Genomic DNA, 22,514 nt, shown 5'->3' on the forward strand with positions numbered 1-22,514 from the left:
ATTTAGTCATGGGAACAGTACCCACTTTTTTCAGGCAGTGCACCAACAATTCAAATGTTACATGTTATGTATAATGTTGGACATTGGATATTTTGTGAAATCAAGACACACTTAGCTCTCGATCATTCTGCAAGGTGGAGAAATGAGTGCCATGATACCATCGGCATTCTTCTAGCAAATGTCATAGCAAACAGACTTGGAATGCAGTGGAAGCTTAAAAAAAAAAAAAAAAAAAAAAGCAAGCTTCCACGGTAGCATAGTGTGGACAGCTGGTATGGACATGTTATCCATCTATGACTGGAAAAGGTTAACTAAACAGTGGGACAGTGACAAAGTACAGGGATTAATTGCTTAAAGCATTCAATAATTCTTAAAACAGACATCTAAATAAATGGAGGTATGCTGGAGTTTGAATTCTGAGAAACAATGTTAAGAGTTTATTTTCCTTTGGAAATAGAGACATCCTTAAGAAGACACAATAAATGGTATAGCCTGAAAGTGTGAGTACGACAATAACAGGTGTGCCTTATTTTGAAGGGACTACATCTTTATAAGAGAGGTTCATATTCTGAAATTTTCTGTTCATATTACACCATTAACCTTGAGGCAGAACAGACATACTATTATGAAACAGTAAAGACAAAATAAAAAAAAAACAATATAAATCTTTTTGTACATATCATCCCCAGATGTTACTGTGAACCCACCACTTAGCTTCATCTCTTGAGGCTCATGCTAAGCTGTTCCCCCCACCCCCAGCACTTCCAACAGAAATCATTGGGTTTAAGAACATAATTCACTAGGGATTTTGATAGGATTTGAATAATCCCCAACAAAAACTCCCTTGACTGCCAGCTATTTTTAAAGACAGAGATTTAGAAAGTAGAAGATTCTGAGTTCACCTGTCTGTCTTGTGATGGCCCTTGCCATAAAGGAGGAAATTTGCCTATGAATGCATTATGAGATGTTTGCCTAAACCTTTTTTCAAATAATCTGTTGGGTAGAATTACACTGCAGAAGAAATCTCTGCATGATATTTCTGAGTCCAGTGATGGTCAATATTATTAATGTCCGCAGTATCATCAGAATTTAAGAGTTTAAAATAACTGGTTATTTTCAGTATAGAATTAGAAGGTTTTTATGTATTTATTGAATTAGGAACAGTAAATGCAAATACTAAATAAAAATTGAGGCTTGGCAAGCATGTGAGGAATCAGGGATACCTATAATACCTTACTGTTGGTCTTTTAAATTAGTTCATCTTTCTGCAAAGTAGTGGGTCTCAAATTACCTTGACTGCTTCTTAAAAGTTATAGATGCCCATCCTTTGAAATTCAGGTGTAGTAGGTCAGCAGTAGAGCACAGACTTCCATTTTTAATAATTTATTTTATGTTGGAGAACCAAATAATGGAGAACCATTATTTGTAAGGCAAGTCTGAAACATTTTTTAAAGTTATACAACTTTCCACAGCTATTGACCTAATCATTCTTGAGCTCTTCTTGGGTTTTGCAGGTAAATCTATTTCCCTCTCATAGCTGTTTTCCTCAGTAGACACTTTGGATTGCTTTTCATGTTCTAAGAATTTGCTTATCCATTTTCTCTTTATATTACACTTTGCCATAACTCTTGTATTTTCAAGGTTAGGATTTGTTTCTATTTGTTGTTATCCTGATATTTGAGAGTGATTTTTCTAAAGGAGAAGGGAGCTGAGAGGTTCTTGGTCTGCCATCTTGAAATAAGGAATCCAAAATTTTAATTAGAACTCTATTAGAGTTTTTAAAATTTTGACCAGGAGGGAAAAAGAGAAGGCATAGAAGTTTAGGGAAAAGTAGGGTCGGTGGAGTCTTTTTTTTTTTTTTCTTTTAAGATGAACATCAATAATTGTAGCATGAGGAATTGTAGCATGAAAAGTGAGTCATTTTAGATCAAATACAACATATGTTTTTATTTATATGAGTTCTCTCTGGAAATAGCTGGACATTAGGTAGAAATCACTTCTATACAGAACCAGAGATAGGGACAACTCACTCTAATGAACTGTGACTACATAAAGAACAAAGTCTAAGATTCTTACCTAAATGATATTGTTTTCCTTTCTGTATCTGTTTCATTATAAGTTGTAGTTCATTTTAATTTCATTGTGGTAAGTACACTTTTTTTTTTTTAAGAGAGGGAACATGAGCAGGGGGAAAGGGCAGAGAGAAAGAGAGAGAGAGAATGAATCTTAAGCAGGCTCTACATTCAGCACAGAGCCTGACGTGGGGCTTCATTCCATGACCCTGGGATCATGACCTGAGCCAAAATCAAGAGTTAGACGCTCAACCAAGTGCATAAAATATTGAAGGGAGTTTTGATCTCTGCATATCTGGATATCACAAAAAATACATCACTCACTAGAATCTTTTAATATGGAGATTATGTAGATGCATTTTATATACAGTTTGGTATTTGAATAATTTATAGCTCTAGATTTCTTTTAAAGATAGGTACTATGTACCATTATTTTACAAATTAGTGTGGATTCTGTAAATTTTTAGTGGCTCATATTCTAATCAAGTAAAATGACACATTAAATGAGTAGATATTATCTTAACAAAGTAATCCTTTTTTTCTAGCATTTTTTTAAAGAGTGTGTTCTGAGTTGGGTGCCTTGGTGGCTCAGTCAGTTACACGCTGACTTCGGCTCAGGTCATGATCTCAGGGTTTGTGAGTTCAAGCCCGGGACCAGGCTCTGTGCTGACAGCTCAGAGCCTGAAGCCTGCTTCAGATTCTTTGTCTCACGAGAGGGTGCGTGCGCTGCTTCTCCCCCACTCACACTCTGTCTCTCTCTCTAATATAAATAAACATTAATATATATATATATATATATATATATATATATATATATACACACACACATATATGTGTGTATATATATACACACATGTATGTGTGTATACATATACATACACACATGTATGTGTGTATATATACATACACATGTATGTGTATATACACACACATATATGTGTATATATACATACACATGTATGCGTGTATATATACATACACATATATATGTATATATATACACACATACATATTCTGAGACTAATTCTGATCTCTTAATTTCTCTTCTAGTTTTTCGATTCCAGGTATATGGTCTATTTTACTATTTAGAATTTTCATGAAATTGGTTTTATAAAAGTGTCTCCAGGAAAGCAAAACTCTGGAGCGTTGCACCACATAATGCATCATTTATATGATTGTGATTATTTATTGAGTTGAAGGTATAGTTTTTGAACTTTTTACTTATTGTCAGCTAATCAGCCCCATACAGGATGAAACTAATAGCTGACTCTTCATTACGAAACAAGGGGAGAAAGAGTAGAAAGAACGTCCAGAGTTTATTGAGACCTTATTTACAGTCAGGGAAGCTGCATTTTACTTAAAATATTCATGGAGGAAGAGCTGGATTCTGGTGTTTCTTAAAAGGAAGCCATTCTATTTCTGCATGAAGTTCTTTATTAGACCTTTTATCTCCAGATTGTTTTATTCTGTTGCTAGTACTTTTTCAGGTGGTGTTGTCTTATAGCTGCAGAGAAGCTTTTGTGTAATTGAATATTTATTTCAAGTTTAACCAAATAGTACAACTTCTATAAATATTACCTTCTATTTCTTGAACAGATTTTTAGTATTACTGTAAATGACTGTTAACATTGACAGAAAACAATTTTTTCACAGAAATTCTAAGTTACTTCCAGTCTGTAGATGTAGCGCTGAAACCATGTTTCTATATTATACTTCTAAACTAGACTTAATAAGGGAGAGCAGAAGGCCAGTTTCATTCACTAAGTCCTGTCAGTGCTTCCACCTCAGACCTTTCCCCATCTGTTCAGTCTGTCTGATTTTGCCTCTTGCCACCACCACTTCCTAGTCCAACAATGACTGAATAAAAGGCATAGATTCTTAGAGATCTGATTTTCTTGTTTCAAAACATGAGTAAAGAAAAGAAGTTTGAAAGAAGACTTGGGAAAAATACTTAACACTGTGTATTTTATCTTAAAGGTCACTTAAATTGGGGGGAATAAAAATACATTGTATTTAAAGACATTATGCTAAATGAAATAAGCCGAATACAAAAGGACAAATACTATCTGGTCCTACTTATCAGGTTAACTAGGGTAGTTAGATTCGTAGAGAAGCAAGTGGAATGGTAGTTGCCCTGGCTGGGGGAAGAGGGAATGGGGAGATAGTGTTTAATGGATACAGAGTTTCAGTTGGAAAAAAAAGTTCTGGGGAAAGATCATGATTTTGATGGTTGCAGGCCATTGTGAATATACAGTGCCACAGAATCATACACTAAAAAATGATTAAAAAAGCAAATTTGATGTTATGTATATTTTACCATAATGAAAAAATACATTGTGCTTATTGTTGTTGTGTTTGCTGTGTAACATTCCTCTTTTAGAAAATCTTAATGACTTTAAAAATTATTGAGTTACAATATCAATACAATAAAATGTATACATGTTAAGGGTACAGTATAGGAGTTTTGACAAATGTATACACTGTGTAACAACCACCATAGTCAAGCTATAATACATTTCCAGAAAGTTCTCTTGCTTCCCTGTCTAGTCAGTCTGCAGCCCCCAGCTCCAACCTCTGGGAACCTCTGATTTCCTTTCTCTTTGTGGATTAGATTACAATTAATTTTTATTTTTTAAAACAAATGGAAAAGATACGAGCTTTTATTTTTTTCAAACAAATGTAGATGCAAACATCAAGTTTTTTGCCAGTCTGAGAAGCAGGCAAAGCTTCATAACAGAAGTGTCAATAATGTCACAGTCGAACTAAATTTTCCAAACTTGTCATATCTGTAGTGTGTGGAGATATCAAAACCCTCATATTTTAGAAAAAGTGAGGAGAAAAACTGAATACAGATTTTCCCTGCAAAATTTTGTTTAATCAACCGTACTTACTAAGCTATAACTACTACCAGTTTCTTTTAACTTTGATTCTTTTCAAGGACTTCTGAAAAATAAGGTAGTCCGTATTGGGATAGCTCCTCTACCCACTCTTATGTCAGTGTATTTCTTAATATAAATCAGTTTTCTTCCCTTATTTCAGGCAGTAGATATAAAGCAAGAGAAGATTGAGAAGATTCCACATTGTTCTGGGCAAAACAAAGGCCTGGCTACTGTAATGTATGAAGATTACACAAGGCAGAACCCCAGCAGACACTATTGGATCAAATGCCCTAAGATGGTCTCTGTTTGGTGACATTTGAAAGTTACTTTCCAGCATCAAAACATAAATGTGATATTTATTTTATATTTCATATTCATTGTATAATATATCAGTTTATCGTAGTCCCACATGTGATCTTGAATCCCAAATTTAGACATAATTTTATTCTTTGTTCCATAAAAATTATTTTTGTAATATGGGAATTTGATTCGTAATAAATCTCCAGCAATAGCATCCTAACCTTTCTGCTTTGAATATCATCCATTCCAGTCTCCCCTCTTTGCCTCTGAATCAGTCTTTCTAAACCTCTATTTTACTTTTCTAGTACTTTTGGTGCTTCCATTTTATCAAAATCAAGTTACTCTTTATTCAGTATTTTGAGTAACCCCTATATGTCCAGTTTTGGTCTGAACCCTCAAGGATTTCATAATCCATGTTTATTCCTTTCTGCTATTCCAGACCATCTCTACTCTGATTCAAAGCCACCTTTTCAGCTTCTCTCATTGTTTCCTTTCCCCATAGAAACCCTCTAATCCAGTTACGCCATGTGTCCTCACATATGCCTGTGCTTTTACACTTGCCACTTTTTCTGTCCTTTTCATTATCTCTGTCAGAATAAGGTCCCTCTCAATTCCTATGTCCTCGGCCTAAGGTGATTTCTTTGTCTACTGTATTCCTTGAGCATCCACTACCCATATGATTTATTGGCACTTACCATTTATTATCTCATCTTATTAGTTATATTGAAATCTTACAGTTAAAGAAGGTAGACATACCACTCAAAAACAAAACCATTTATACAGTATTTCTAATAAGTTCTCCAAACACCCAGTCATGGGAAGCTCTACCAATTTTTAGGCCTCCCAATTCTACTTATTAACAAGAGTTAACACATTAGATGTTCATTTTATATAAACTGAAATCTCTTTGTGACTTTCCTCCCTTCAGTGCCATTTGTGCCCTCTAGAGGAATACACATTAAATGTCTTATTTCTGCTATTCCTGCTCTTGTTATTCGGACAGCCATTATCATGTTGTATGGATAAATCTTTTTGGATTAACATGCCCTTTTATAACCCTATCCTGTCACCTTCCTTTGGATACCCTCTAACACTGTATCTTAAATTATGTCATCCAGAATTGAGCCTACAACTCTAGTTGTCATCTGTCTACTTAGAGTAAAACAAATCTTTCTTTAAATGAAATATAAATTAGCCAAAGTTAGTGTCTCTTTCCAGTCTTGGTTTCTTTCATATTTTCAAATTTTTCCCTGTTCTCACTGCTCATTTGCCTTCCATGCTACTGGGACATGCCCCCCCCCCCAAAAAAAAACCCACTTTAAAAATAGAATGAAACAGGGGCGCCTGGGTGGCGCAGTCGGTTAAGCGTCCGACTTCAGCCAGGTCACGATCTCGCGGTCCGTGAGTTCGAGCCCCGCGTCAGGCTCTGGGCTGATGGCTCGGAGCCTGGAGCCTGTTTCCGATTCTGTGTCTCCCTCTCTCTCTGCCCCTCCCCTGTTCATGCTCTGTCTCTCTCTGTCCCAAAAATAAATAAAAAACGTTGAAAAAAAATTTAAAAAAAAAAAAGAAAAAAAATAGAATGAAACATAGCTTTAAAATAAGGGAATACATTGGAATAATTGGGAAAACAAACCACCACATTGGATAGAAATGGAGTCAGAGTTGAAAGAGGTATTATTAGTTCAGAATACATTTGTGAAGTACCTACTCCATGCCAGGAACTATTCTTGGCACTTGGGGTATATTAGTGAACAAGACATATGAAGATTCTGCCTTTATGGAGCTTGCATTCCAGCTATTTCAAAATAAAGGCTTTAGGCAAAAAGGAACACTGGTGAATAATAATACCAAAGTATAGAGAGTAACTCATACCAAATAAAAGAAAAAAATTGTAAATTTTTAGGCACATGAAATACAGAAAATTAATTATGCTTACAAGCTTCTGGTGTTCAAAGCCATGAATTAAGACTCTAGAAGGAAAATAGTATATTTTAAAAATTAAAGATAGGGGTATTATTTACAATAGCCAGAGGCGAAAACAACCCAAAGTCCCATCAGCTGATGAATGGATAAACAACGTGGTGTATACCTACAGTAGACTATTACTCAGCCTCAAAAAAGAAGGAAATTATGACACATGCTACCCATGGATCAACCTTGAGGACACTGTGTTAAGTGACGTAAGCCAGACACAATAATACAAATACAGTGGGATTCCCTTTATATGAGGTTCCTGGAGAGATCAAATTCATAGAGACAGAAAATAAATGGTGATTGCTAGGAGCTGGGTTGGGGAGACAGAATGGGGAGTTGTTTAACAGCTACAGTTTGAGTTTTGCAAGATAAAGAGTTCTGGAGATTGGCTGCACAACAGTGTGAATGTATGGAACACTACCGAATGTAAACTTAAAAATGGTTAAAATGGTAAACTTTTTGTTATGTGTATTTTATCACAATTAAAAATAAAAACTTAAAAAAATTAAGTTAGTGAGCTAATAAATTGAAAGACCAACAAACCCATAGAAACATTAGAAGAAAAATTTAAAGATATAAGCCATAAACATAGTTGGGGAAGCCAGCCCTGCACATGTAGATGAATTGACTGATATTTACAGAGCACATCCTGTTAGTATCATTTAAACTGTGAATCGACAGAAAATGCTAAATAGAGTAAAGTTAGCAGTCAAGTGAGTCAGGTTTTAAAGGCAAGAAAGCTACAGGCATTTCAGGTAGAAAGCATAGCATAAATCTGAGTGAAAAGTGGTAACTCAGTGATACAGGGTCCTTGAAGGACAGTGAAGAAGAAATGGGTTGAAAATTGTAGCTGGTTAAATATTAAGCCAAAGCACTTGATGTGGTAAGAAACCAGATTAAAATGAATTGGGAGAGTTGGACATTATACAAGGACAGAGAAATCAGAATGGGTTCAAGAATGATATTGACCCATGATAAAAGGATGGTAGTGACTATGATAATGAACCTGGAAATACAAAGCCACGATATCATTAAAAACTATTAGAAAGGAAGAACCAGCAAAATGTGAATATTGGTTATGGAAAGCAAAGAACTCAAATTATTTAGATGTTGTCAGCCAGTGGATCTAGAAATATGGTGATTTAATTAACACTGAAAGAGAAATTTGTTATGGTAGATGGAAAATTTTATTTAGTGTTGATATTCTACATTAAAGATATTTCTGGGTACCTATAGTGGAGATAAGACATTGACCGAAGCTTGAAAGGTCAGGCATTTCAATCAAGCTTGCCCAAGTAGCCTCACCTGCAAACTGGTTTTTACTGAGCTTAATTAAGGTAGTGTGTGTGCCATACTCTGAGACCTCTGTAAGTGAAGTTGGAAAAAATAATAATCAAAAGGATTATTTTTTTCATCTCATTGATGGAAGAGTGGAAGAGATATCACAGTAGTTTACTACTCACTCTGGATAGTTAAATGGTTAAATAACAAGTAAAGGAGGCATTAGAATCAAGGAGGCATCGATAAGAGAATCTAGATTTCAGATTTATCTTAAAATTGAAGTAGATTAAACTATGCTTACATGTCCATGATAATAATACATCCAAAGCAACTGACGTATTCTTGCTTTCATCTGATCTCCCAATGTTTTCAGGAGTTTGTGAAACTTGATTGTGTAATCATTCAATTTGAAATACCCAGTTGGAGGAAGAGGGAAAAATAAACCTTCGTGGCATCCCTTCATCCACACTCCTTTTCTGTCTGGTGTTTCTACTAAAACACATATTTGGGATTCCCTGTTAAATTGTTAACCACCATCATTCCGACACTGATTATATTTCTTATTTACTAGCGATAGCTGTCTAATGTTTTGTTGTTCTCAAGGATTCAGGCATTTTCAAAAAGATTTTGAGCTCCATTTGCTTTGAGTATTTGCCTCCTGTTTCCAAAATTTCTCAGAAGGGAGAAGGGGACGAAGGAGGTGGTCTTACTATTTCTTGAAGCTCAAATGACACAGAAGAGTACTTTTAGAGACATCTTGATTCTATTAGATTTTTCAGGTCAAAGGGCAGGTTCAACTGTTATGTAGTTTAAAGCACCAGGGATGGAGTGAAAAGACCTCTTTAATGACTTAAAGTTGGGTTTCTGCTACTACCCACTCATTATGCAAGTAATATGGCATGTTAGTCAAGCAGTAGGGGGTCACTAATCACTTTGAAAGGTTCTGTGTATACATTTTTTTTTTTTTAACTGAAGGAAAGACTTTAACAGAAGAACAAGGAGAGTAATTTAGCAGGAAGAGCATTGCAGTTCTTATTTTGCTCCGGGCTGTGGCATACATATATTACCTTTCATATTATATGTGTGTATATTACTCCCTTGGGGCTCATGGGAAATGAAGTCAGAATGTGCTTCACTAGCAAGTCTTCCTCTTCTGTAGATAGACTTGAGTTAGTAAGACTCTTTAAGCCAATAATTATTAATCCCTATCAAGGTTCATTTTCTTTAAAATAGCCATATTTGATTTTGAATAGGTGACTTCCACATCTCAAGCAATTGACTCTGAATAAAAAGGAGCTGTTTCTGGTATTTTTATTTTCTTCTTTATAGTTTTCTGTATCTTCCAGTTCTTCCATGAATGCAAATTACTTTTATCAAAGTTACCCTTTTTGTTCCCAAAGAACCAGTTATATTTAAGAGTTAAGTGGCTACTGAAATAAGATTATTTTTGTAATTTGTTTTTTTTTCCACGCTAAATTCCATTTCCTCTGAAAAGCAGGGTGTTGGCTAAAATTTTTTTGTTTTGACACTTTTGAGTGCTCTCTGTAAAACTTAACCACGTAAGTTCACCTATACCACATGGTCTTTACTACCAGATGTATTGAGAGAACAACAATTTTTCTTATTCCCAAAAATTAGATGGCTGTTACTATTTATTACATTTAATATTCTTGCCTCTCTTTGGAATTTTTTCTTCTGAATTTTTAATGAAGTTGTTCTTCCCTATAGTTGTTCATTTCAAATTTACCAAAATTGTAGACAAGAGAACAATACTATCTCTTTCTTTCCAAAAACAAAAGAAAAACCTAAAAACTAATATACTCATTAAAGATTCTGACATTACCCAATATATATGTGCAATATATAATAAAAATATTTTATTCTGGACTATCAATTGCCCTTTGTAGGCACATACACATGTAGAAATCAGTATCAAGGGTATACTTTTAAAATGGAAAGGACAATGGTATGTTAAACTGTTAGGGAATTTTCAGTGATTGTGAGCGATGGGTATGGGAGATGAAGTTTTATTCTGTGCAGTTTGTAGCATATTAATGCTTAATAAAAAATAACATAAATGAAATAATAAAATTTCAATTTGAATTTTATATAAAAAGAGAAAAAGATTTAAAATGATATATCTTAGTAAAAAGGCATTATTGTAGTGGCTCACACTCTAGTGCCACATCCTTTATTTTGAAATTTAGAATCTGAATTGTCACCTGTTATATCATATTGCAGTTTGGGAATGTGACATTTTACCCCAGAGATTAACTGTACCGCACTAGCTGGCCAAGCATATCATTTATAAAAGAATTTGGAATTCGGTCAAGATGCTTCACCAACATAGAATAATGTTTACTATTTCACATTATGAGGCTTTCCTTGAGCACAGAATGGAACTCAGATCCCATCACCTTTGTATCTCGCATTTTGCAAAGATGCTTATTACTTGATCTAATTGCATACAGTCATTTATCTTTCATTCATCTTCTGTTATTTGCCTGCTGCTAAATGTGTAATTCTGACTATTGGTGCACAGAAATGCTGCAGCACCCTTATTGAGAAAACACATTTCTCATTCCAGCGTTGTCAGTCTTTGAGCTTCCCCAAAGGGAACAGATGACAGCAATCAGCAGGAAATTGTGCATAGTGAGACCAACTTGAACTCCTCCACCTTTAAGCTCATTTCACCACTTAACATTTTTTTCAAGTGGTCAGTGGATATATTTAGACTATTGTTATCCCTTTGGTGTTGATTAGAACTTCACGAGATAAGCCATCTGCCATTTTTTTAGAATTATATAGAGTGTGGGGACAGTGGAAAATTAGACTGGGGTCACTGAGAATCTTCTTTCCTTCCAACAGCAAAGACTGGTTAAACAAATCTTCATTTCCATGATGTAAGCTGATCTATATCCTCTATTTGTTAGTACTGCTTGTTCAGAGTTCTCCAGACCTACCCACCCAGAAAATAGAAAATCCTTGTCAGAATATGCAAAAGATAGTCTTCCAGTTTGTGGCTAAACTAAAACTCTTCCAGATGACTGCTATTGAAGCATAATTATCTTAACAAAAGACAGAAGCAAGGTTAAACTTGGGCAGTTCATTCTCAGATTCAGCATTTCCTTAGGTCAAAAGCTCAGGCCATTTAAATAGTTCCTGTAAGTCAAATCTGCCTTCTTAGAGATGACTTAAATAAAAGATGCGCTATTGAGGAAAGCATTTTTGACTGTGAGACTAATTGTTCACCAACTTCATTCTGATTATTTTGTAAATTTCTCCTGTTCACCCCTCTTTTAAATCCCACCTTCTTTTCCTCTGGATGTGAACCAAAAAGTCGTTAGCCAAACCACAAGGAATCTGTAAGGTTTAAGTTATTGTTTCAAAGTGCACAGATCATTGCCAAATAAAGCCATGACTGGAAACGTATTTGCATTGATGAGAGAAAGAGAATTGTAGACGTTTAGAATGCTCCAAGAACAGATGGCTGATTTTCTAAATCCTATCTACTAATGTTTACAATTTGTTATTCACTCTGTACATAAAAATGTTTTCAGTTTCAGTAATGCCTCAATTTGCCTGGAAGGTACCAAATGCTTATCAAAAGAAGAAGTTAAATGAGTCAAATGTATGGGTGACAGTATTATTCTTAGTTTAAAAGTCGTTAGTTTTGTTTACTTTTCGAGTTTAACTATAACTATAGGAGCTCTTTATTAAGATGTCTGTATAACATGTGATAAAGACATTACAATCAGAGAAACCTGAGTGGGATTCCTGGCTGCACCATTACTTGGTATGAATTTGGGCAAGCTATATAAGCTCTCGGAGCTTTGGGTTCATCACCCATAAAATGGTGTGATAATAATAGTAACTTCAAAGGATTGTTTTCAGGATAAATGAAAGTCCTGGAATTTTCCTTATTTTGTAGGCAAGAAGCTCTTCTGGCTGCCATTAGTGAAAAAGATGCCAACATAGCTCTTCTGGAGCTTTCATCCTCTAAGAAAAAGACCCAAGAGGAAGTGGCTGCACTGAAGCGGGAGAAGGATCGTCTGGTACAGCAGCTCAAACAGCAGGTATAACTAAATGCCAGGGAGGGCCCCACCATAGAGGGTCAGTAGGTCCAGCTTTCACACCGTTCCCTGCCTTTATCTTTGCCAGCTTGTATTTTAAGGTCTTGTGTCTCATATTAGACATCTGATCTTTGTATCTAGTTAATTTTCATAAGCAGAGACTTTAATCTTCACAAATCTCTGGCTATATCTAGGAATTAGAGATGTCACAAGTCTCTCATGAGAAAGTTTTTTTGGTTTTGTTTTTGAGAGAGAGAGAGAGCGTGCACATGCTCAAGCTGGGAAGGAACAGAGGGAGAGAAAGAAAATCTTAAGCAGGCTCCACACCCAGCACAGAGCCTGACCTGGGGCTCAATCCCACAACCATGAGCTCATGACCTGAGCTGAAATCAAGAGTTGGTTGCTTAACCAACTGAGCCACCCAGGCATTCCTGAGAGCATTTTTTAACTTGTGCAATGGCTGGATGAAATTAATGAAATTCTGCCCGGGTGAAATGAAAAAGGCTCATTTCTTTTGAATGATCCAACCAGAGTCCCACTGTAGAAGGCATATTTTTACTTAAACAATTCTAGCTATTCAGAGCTAAGTATGTTCTGAAGGTAAGGGCAAAGTTTTGCCCTTTTCTTTTCCAACCTAAACCCTCCCCAAATGTAATGCTTAATATTTATGTAAAACCTGTGGAAATAAAAGCTAAACACTTCCCTTTTGTTGATGGTTGGACAATGTTGTAAATGTACTTACTGGACAGAACTATATACTTAAAAATGGTTAAAATGATAAATTTTTTGTTATATATATTTTACCACAATTTTTAAACTGGGGGGAAAATCTTTGAAAATAAACAGAAAGCTGAATCTAAGTCCCCTTCTTTATCTTTAATGCTCTTCACTGGCCATTCTTGTACTGTTTGCATTGTCCACAAGTCATGTCTTCTAGTATCATCTCCTTTATTCTCAGATACATTTTCTGTGCGTTGTGTCTGCCTTCATTTGCTCTTCTGTCTGAAGTAATAAGACTGGGAAAGAGTTTTTCAAGTGAAGGAATTTCTTCTTTTCTACTCTAGGGGATCATTAATTGATAGTATTTTTACATAATATTTAATGTTCAAATTAACAAGAATCAGTGTTTACACAATAAAAATAATTGTCTGTGGGCCATTATTAAAACTGTGTAGAACTAGATTTTATGTTTCTGTGGCCAACTTTGCTGAGAAAATACCAAAAGATGTCCCTTTTCTTTTCTTTTCCTTTCTTTTCTTTTTTCTTTTTTAAATATAATTTATTGACACGTGGGTTTCCATACAACACCCAGTGTTCATCCCAACCAGTGTTCGTACATGCTACATTTACATCCCTCCTCAATGCCCATCACCCACTTTCCCCTCTCCCCCACCCCCCCCATCACCCCTCAGTTTATTCTCAGTACCCAAGAGTCTCTTATGGTTTGCATCCCTCCCTCTCTTTTTTTTCCTCCCTTCCCCTCCCCTGTGGTCTTCTGTTAAGTTTCTCAAGATCTACCTGTGAGTGAAAACATATGGTACCTGTCTTTCTCTGACTGAAGATGTCCCTTTCTACAGGATAGATAGATGACCAGCAAGAAAACCCAACCCACTGCTCATTTATAAGCAAAAGAAACTTTTCCAGTGTCCTAAAATAATTTGTCATAAGAAGAGGACATCAACCAGTATTTGGATACCAGTTAAGTAAAGCAGGAAGAATGTGCTTAATTTTAAAGACATCTGGGGGTGCCAGGGTGGCTGAGTCGATTGAGCATCTGACTTTGGCTCAGGTCATGATCTCGTGATTCATGAGCCCAAGCCCCACATCAGGCTCTGTGCAGACAGCTTAGAGCCTGGAGCCTGCTTCAGATTCTTGTCTCCCCTCTCTGCTCCTCCCCTGCTCACACTATCTCTCTCTCAAAAATAAACATTAAAAAAATTTTTTAAGACGTGTACAGTAGTTCAAAACTAAAATTTGGCTTATCAAAGCTGATAATATGAGTTGAATGGTGGTTGCAATGGCCTAGGAGGGTAGGGGAAAATGTGTAGAGATGTTGGTAAGGGGTATGAAGTTTCAGTTATGCCAGATGAATACGTTCTGGGGATCTAATATACATCATGGTGGCTATAGTTAGAGTGGTTTAGTCAGTGAAGCATCTGACTCTTGATTTCGGCTCAGGTCATGATCTCACACTTTGTGTGATGGAACCACAGGTGGAGCTCTGTGCTGACGGCACAGAGCCAGCTTGGGGTTCTCTCTCTCCCTCTCTCTCTGCCCCTTCCACACATGCTTGTGCATGTGCTCTCTCTCTCTCTCTCTCTCTCTCTCTCTCTCTCTCTCTCTCTCTCTCTCAAAATAAAAAAAAATAAACTTTAAAAAAAGGTAACTGTGAGGTGATAGAAATGTCAATTAGTTTTTATTAGTTTTGTTGTGATAATGATTTCATAATGTATACATATATTAAAACATCATGTTGTATACCTTAAATATGTGCAATTTATATTTATTAGTTATACTCCAGTGCGGGGGGGCTGCTAATATATGAAAAAGGACGGTATCATTGAAGAAAGGCGTTCACTAGTTTGTGAATATGTGTATGTAGCAGTATCAGTTCTCCTAAGTAGTTAGACCTAAATATATAGACATAAGATTTAAATAGTTAATGGTCTCTCTACTCTAGGATACCAAAGATAATAAAATGTCTAGCAGACTAGAGTACTCATTCATAGTAGCTTTTGATTACTTGGTTCTCAAGACTATATGTTTTCAGTAGGTGAAAGTTAAAGATATCAATTAACCCATGAACTTATAATCTTTAAAAATAATGGCTTAATGCCTTTACATCTAACTATATGCCCTGAGTATTCTATAGTGATGTGATCTATGTAAGGAGAAAGATAAATGTAGTTCTTGGGAGTCCTTCCTAACAGTGTTTTCCTGTCTCCTTTCCATGTAAAGTTTCATATTCCTGCTGTCTCAAAGAGTATCTAGGATGCTATGAGCAAGAAGGAACTGGTCTTGCCAAAGATATTTGATTCTTTAATTTTTCTAAGTGTGTGTACTAACTTTTAGACAAGGGAGAGGCCTTTTGGAAAGCGGATACGGCATCAATATTGTTTTAATTTAAAGCTTCTAGTCCTTGACTTGCTGGAATGTGCCTCAATCTAAAGGCCATTTCCTAACAAGGAAGCAGGCAACGTTGACCGGGCTTTCCAGTAAATGGAGCTGCCACTGCCTGATGGGCTCTTGGCATTCATGGGCAGTTCCTATTGTCAGAAAGAGATGAAGCAACAAGGGATTTACAGATTTGGGGGTCACCCTCTAAGATGGTCCCAATTTACATACCCACCTCAGGGTAACTTATTTCCGTGACTCATTCATGGCAAAGCAGCACTTGGAGAGGCTGCATCAGAGGAAGGGGCCAGAGCCAATGAAAAAAATAAAACCTAAAGGTTGTCTAACAAACTCCAGATGTGCTGTGGTGGGTGCCAACCAGTGTGTTCAGATTATAAGTCATGAAGAAGCCCCTGCTGTGATTGTCAAGCACCCACGCTGGATTTAATGTAAACTCACATGGAACCCTGGAAAGCATTAACACAATCTGTTGAGCCACAGCAGCTGTCACAAGATGGCCTTTCTCTCAGCATTATTTTCTTCTTTTCACCTCAAGAATTTTATAGCCTCCATATTGTATTTGCTGTTAGTGTGAAGTCTGGCTCTGCCCCTGTGTGTGCTCTATGCAGATGTGCCGTGGGCAGATTGGGCTTTTTGAGACAAGCTACATGGTTGGGTTTGTTTTGTTTTGCTTTCTTTTGTTTCTGTTTTTTTAAAGGTCAACTATAACTTTATGAGTAAATGCTACAAACTTAAACTGATGTGGTTTGAATCTAGTCTCATTTACAACTATAATTTTGGAATCCTCTGCATTAGGATGAAATGTCAACAGTATATTCTTTTATTCCAGCATTGTCTAGGCATGAGGGATATAAAGACACAGTACTTGCCTTAAAGAAGAAGCTCACAGGGTAGTGCTTAAAATACTAGTTGTTCTAAACATTTGGCAAAACCATTCTGTCGAAAGTAGTCTTACCATCATTTCCTGCTGACAGCCTCAGCAAATCATCCCTGCATTACGTGATTTATTTGCCCATTCATTTCACATTCTTTGAGTATCTACTGTGTGTCAAATATTGTATAAATGGAAAATGAATGTCTTCCTAGTTAACAACCTGGCAGAAAGCTAATCAGACCTAGATTGTACCTCTCTCTAGCTGTCTCTTTTACCAAAGAAACAAATTATTTCTCTGAGATTCATCTATAGAATTTGGATAATGTTACCTGCTTCACAGGGTTGGTGTGAAATTAAAGAACACAGTAAACCCATAGCACTTAGATTTCCACTTTCAGAGATCCCTGTTTCACAGTGAGAACTGTGCTATCTCTAGGTGATACATGCTACATTGAGGGAGGGGAGAGCTTCAGTAACTATGGCTCTCCTTCTCAGTCATCTCTGATAGCTGTTTACTTTTCAGTATGACTATTGTATTTAGAATTATATAGCCAGCACATTGTGTTCTACTCCTGTGAGGAAGAACATATTTCTCAGAGCACTTAAGAGAATAAGTGGTACTTTTTATCCTTCCTTTTTCTTTTTACCTGTTTTTTCAGTAATAGAACTATAATACAGCATTTTTCAAAAATAATTCTGATATATCTTTTTTAAGTCTTATAGTTTCATCATAGATGATCATTGTTTAAACGCCCACCTGCCTGAAGTTGTCAGGGCTAGGAACGTGACCACACCCAAACATGTATTCTCACTCTCTAGTTCTGTGACTTTCTGCTTGCATACATGCCTCTTCTAGCCCTGACTCATACAAGTTCTCAGAAATATGTGAAAATAGGATAACTACAAAAATAGCTACCACTTATCAAGTGACTATAATATGCTGGGCATAGTTGCTTTATACACATCATATCTAATCCTCACCACAGTTCTGTATGGTATTATCTCCATTATGTAGATGAAGCACCTCAGACCCCAAAAGATTAAATTTCTTGGCTAAATTTCCACAAGCACTAAGTGGAAGTTCCAGAGTTCATTCTCTTCTTATTCTTTCCATCTTACATGGAAATTCCAGACAGTTGGTAATTAGGAAAGTTGTATTGCAATTCGAATAATACAAACAATGCTGTTTTAAGTTTTTATGACAGTTGTTTGTTCCCCTGAGAGATGGGAAAGGGTATTTTTTATATTTCAGTACTTCCCCTCTCTTCCTCTGAAGAACCTGAAACAAAAAAGAAATGGTGTGATTTGACTCTGTTCTCCAAATTACTAAGAGAAATGATACGAACTTGAAGCTGCAAAAGTACGGTGAGGTATAATTTAGCTTCTTTTCTGTCTCTGGAGATGGCAGTACTCTATCAGGACTAAACATGCTGTTGTTCTAACAGTGCACCTTCACTTTCACGTCCTGCCTTCTTTGAACCATCTGCAAATGGCTCCTAAAAGCACCAGCTGGGAGCCAGCCTCTCAGAGACTTTGACCACCCTGAATATATGGAGACTTTCCAACTTCAGAGTGATTATAAAAGAGTGTTTGGTCCCCTGGATCCCTGACCAGTGTACGGGTAGTGAAGAGATATTCTAACCCTGCAGCTGTCCAGCAGGTAGCCTCGGTTGCCAGTTTGTTTGGCCTTTATGTGGGGTTAAGAAAATTGCCCACATAAGCTCTGCTATCCCTGACCTTTATCATGTGTGAACATGACATGCATGAAATAAAGAACAATTACAGGTTCCTTCTAAGAGCAGACAGTCATAGTAGTCATTTCAGGGTCCTATGGGTTTAAAACTGTTGTTCTTAAAGAATATCTAGCTGACCACCCACTTGAGATTTAGACAGAATTAATTTAGTTGCTTTTTGGGTTGAGTTTCTTTTTGAAGAAAACAAAAATGAGAAAAATAATCTGTAGTAGCTACCTCTAAAATATTAATTTTTCATAATCACAGATTACCCTGGAAACTTGATGATGTTATCCACTGTGAACTTTTCAACTCTTGAGTTCTGTAGGCAAATGCTCTACTTTCTATAATAGGATAATGCTAAATTAGGTCTAAGTAAGATAAGTAGTCAAGTCAATTCACTCATAATGAGAAGCACAGAATTTTGATTGGTTCCTTTTTTTTAATCAATCATTGCTTTTGAGTTATATCACATAAAATGTTTTAAGCTTTAACCTTTTCTTCTCAAATATTTCTCATATTCATAATTTATTATGAAAATCATTGTCAGCATTAAACCTGTGATTCTTTATACCTTCTATATTCTCATTCTCCTGCAAGACCTGAACTATTCTCATTGATGATGTATTAAGACAACTATCAGGAAATGTCCTGTGTGGTGTACTGACATAAAAATCAGTTGAGTTTTTAAAAGATCTTTATAAAGTCAGAATGGCCTCACATCTTTTATTATACCCTCACATTTGGCTATATGTGATGCAGAACATTCATCTTGCTCCCCTTTAGGAGAAAAATTTCGCAAAATTTTGTCATCATTTTCTAACAACATCTCCTGTGAGGAAAAGAGGTTATTAATAATGTAGTTCCAACTTAGAATAAACTGAGGGTTGATGGGGGGTGGGAGGGACGGGAAAGTAGGTGATGGGCATTGAGGAGGGCACCTGTTAGGATGAGCACTGTGTGTTGTAAGGAAACCAATATGACAATAAATTTCATATAATATAAAATAAAATAAACCTACCCCAGGAAAACAAAAACAGTAACAACAACAACAACAAAAAATAACAATAATGTAGTTCCAGAGGCGCCTGGCTGGCTCAGCATCCAACTTTGGCTCAGATCATGATCTCGCAGCTTGTAGGTTTGAGCATCATGGCGGGCTCTGTGCTGACAGCTTGGAGCCTGGAGCCTGCTTGGGATTCTGTATCTCCCTCTCTCTGCCCCTCCCCTGCTTGTATGCGCTCGCTCGCTCTCTCGCTCTCTCTCTCTCTCTCTCTCTCAAAAATAAACATTAAAAAAAATAGTGTAGTTCCATTTCACAGAAGGTAAAATCAAGGCCACTGACCAGCTAACAGCATAAATCACCTATAGGTATCAAAGGCTTATAGGAAGAGTAGATCTGTACTTTAGCACAGATAGCATACACCGTCATATCAGTGTTCCTAATTGGAACTCTGTGGCTATAATACAAGACAACCTTAACATTTTCCCTGCTGTCCAGGAATCTCTTCTTCCTTGACCCACACCCTTTACAGTTAACAGATCCTTCTAGACACTCACCTAAATTAATTTTAGCAACATTTGCCAATTATTATTTAGTGTTTACTATGTACCAAGCCCTCTTCTAGGTGCTGGTGATAGAAGGGTGCAAGCAAACATGGCTCTTGTAGACTTCTCTTTATTGTATGTTCAACTACTTCGGCATTTCTAGGTATTTTGTCACATAAGAATTTTCACGTCACCTAATGTGGCAAAGAAGTTGCTGTTCTTTCATACTACACAAGAAAATTGAGCAAAAACATATATCAGTGATTTGTCCACAATTTCAGATTGTTCAATCTGTCTCATTTTAAGAACTCTAAACTAATTTTAATTTGTCCTTATTTTATATATTCTCAACAAATTGTCAGTTTCCAAAATGCTCAAATAGAAGAATTATAAATAGATTAAGGATAGCTAAGTTCACTAGCTGAGTAGATGTGAAGAATCATAAATAATGCGTATACATATTTTAGTGGATACAGAAAAACTTTGGATAAGTTGCTGTGTATCTGTGCTTCATTTCCCCCAAGTAAAATGATTATTATCTCTCTCCTGTTTCTGTTCAGGAAGTTTGAAGATGAGTTAGAACCAAGATCTTCTGGAGAACAGTAATACATAAGTACAGAGCTGTGTGATGTGTATATATACCTACAGATAGATGTATCACTGAGGGAAGCTAGCTGTCAGACAGATACTAATGCCAAGGTTCATCTGCACAGTGCTCAGCTGACCAGAGCCTGCTCCTGATCTCTTCTCACTGTTCAGTCTGAATATCCCCTTTCTGTTCACACAACCTTTCCCAGTTGTCCCAGTTCTGCTGCCTTGCAGTTACACCCAGGTGATCCCTATTGATACTGGAGGTAATCCTATACTCTTCAGTCAAGTGTTTCCATATACTTTCTTACTTTTCTATTGTGTTGTGTGTATTTTATTTGTTTAACCCTCACAAGACCACTTTAGTTCCCTAATCTCTAAGTTATTGATAGAAATGAGTTTCTTCAGTGTTGCTCCAAGTATTTTCAAGAAGCACAGTATGAAAACTATCTGAAGTGAATTATACTTTAAGTAATTGTCTTTTATTCAGTTCTGCTCACTCTCTAGATAAGATTTTTCGTCTCTTGCAAGGAGCTACATGTGACATATGTGATACCTTGCATGATACTTTTATTTATTGCTTTATTGGATAGTGCTAAGGACTTTGACAGCCACTAATTAGGCCCAGGAAACTGGCCTGTGCTTTGAATTGGCACTTACTGCATCTAGCATTATACCTTCATGCATTTGTAAACCCGTATCTATACATTCTTCAGACTTCCTTATCCTTGTTAGAATGCTGGTTACTGATAATGACAGTATTCAATGTTCTATCCACATAGCTCACTCAGAAACAACTTATTCTATAATATAGACTTGTTCTCTTTTGCTTCCTTTATTTGGGTTATTTTATTACTTTTGTTAATAGTAAACTGAATGTGTGTATAGGTTAACACCGTTCTTATTTTGACTGTAGACCCCTTTTCTCATGTTATAAGGCTGACCATTGGCCCAGATGACAAAGAGATATGTCATCTCTTCGTCCTCATAGCATTGAAGGCTACCATTATAGTAGCATGATATGCTAACTGTGAAGTTATAGTTGAAAAGGTACTTCTCATAACCACTCCAGGCATTTGGAACTTTCCAAATAAACTATCTTTTGGATTAAATTTCTCATGCTTATCCATGGTCCAAAGGAGAATAAATTTTTGAAAGTTCAGTAAATTCCTTTTATTTGGTACTGAGGGTTAGGGTGCAAAAAAATATCATTTGTTCCAACTCCAACTTTGAGGCACATGTTTTGTTTTGTTTTGTTTTTATCACAGTTTCAATGAAAGAAAATGCTGTTTCAATATTGATTCTAAGTAAGCCAAGCTTAAATAATTTTATTTTGTTTGAAGTGTCTTCCTCTACCTATCTCATAGTTTTGAGTAAAGAATGTAAATCTATTGCTTTGTGTGTAAAAATGTGATTGCTTCTTATTTACTAAGTTTTGGGAAGAACTGGCTCAAGTTTGTTCTGAAAAATGAAACTATGGGTCAGGTATGTTAAAAAAAAAACACATCAACTCAGATTTGGTTTTCATATTCTTAGCCCCAGGCCCCAACCCACTTACTGAAGTGACATTTAGAACTGCTGAGTTAGAGCATGATAATAAATAATTGGATTCTTACTTTTCAGACTTACTGTTGGTTCTCTGTAGTATGCATAGTTGTTTCTGAACAGAGCTAAAATAATGTGAGGACATACTAATCATCTACTAATATGAACTCAGTTTGGTGAAAGGCATGACTTTGGATTTATCATTTTCTTTTACTAAAAGAAAAAAAATTATGAAAAATCCTTTTAACTAGCCAAGAAAATAGACATTTCAGTAGGGTCCTTACTCATGTTAAAGATTTTTCCATAGGAATGAAATTTGTCATGGAAGTGTGTTGCCAGTAAGTTTATTATTTGTTAAGTTTCCAGTAAACACAAAAAAGGACCAAGCTGTCTTTGGGGTGGAAACATGATTGCTTTTCTTTTCCTCTTACATAAGAAGCAAGAACGAACAAGGATACACCTTCAGGCCTCTAGTTGGAAGTCTCCTTAACTAAATCACTCAGTTCATTAAG

The 22,514-nt window shown here is 36.1% G+C and overlaps 1 protein-coding gene across 13 annotated transcripts in view; it reads left to right on the forward strand.

The window, feature by feature from the left end:
• ERC1 (ELKS/RAB6-interacting/CAST family member 1) overlaps nucleotides 1–22,514 on the forward strand; it is a 515,043-nt gene that overhangs the window by 375,399 nt on the left and 117,130 nt on the right. For all 13 annotated transcript variants that reach the window (XM_058744143.1, XM_058744141.1, XM_058744150.1 and 10 more), the window contains one exon: nucleotides 12,438–12,582. In XM_058744143.1, the coding sequence (XP_058600126.1) occupies nucleotides 12,438–12,582 (145 nt within the window). The remainder of the gene's footprint in view (nucleotides 1–12,437; nucleotides 12,583–22,514) is intronic.

This window comes from Neofelis nebulosa, chromosome 8 (assembly GCF_028018385.1).
Source record: "Neofelis nebulosa isolate mNeoNeb1 chromosome 8, mNeoNeb1.pri, whole genome shotgun sequence".
NCBI lineage: Eukaryota > Metazoa > Chordata > Mammalia > Carnivora > Felidae > Neofelis > Neofelis nebulosa.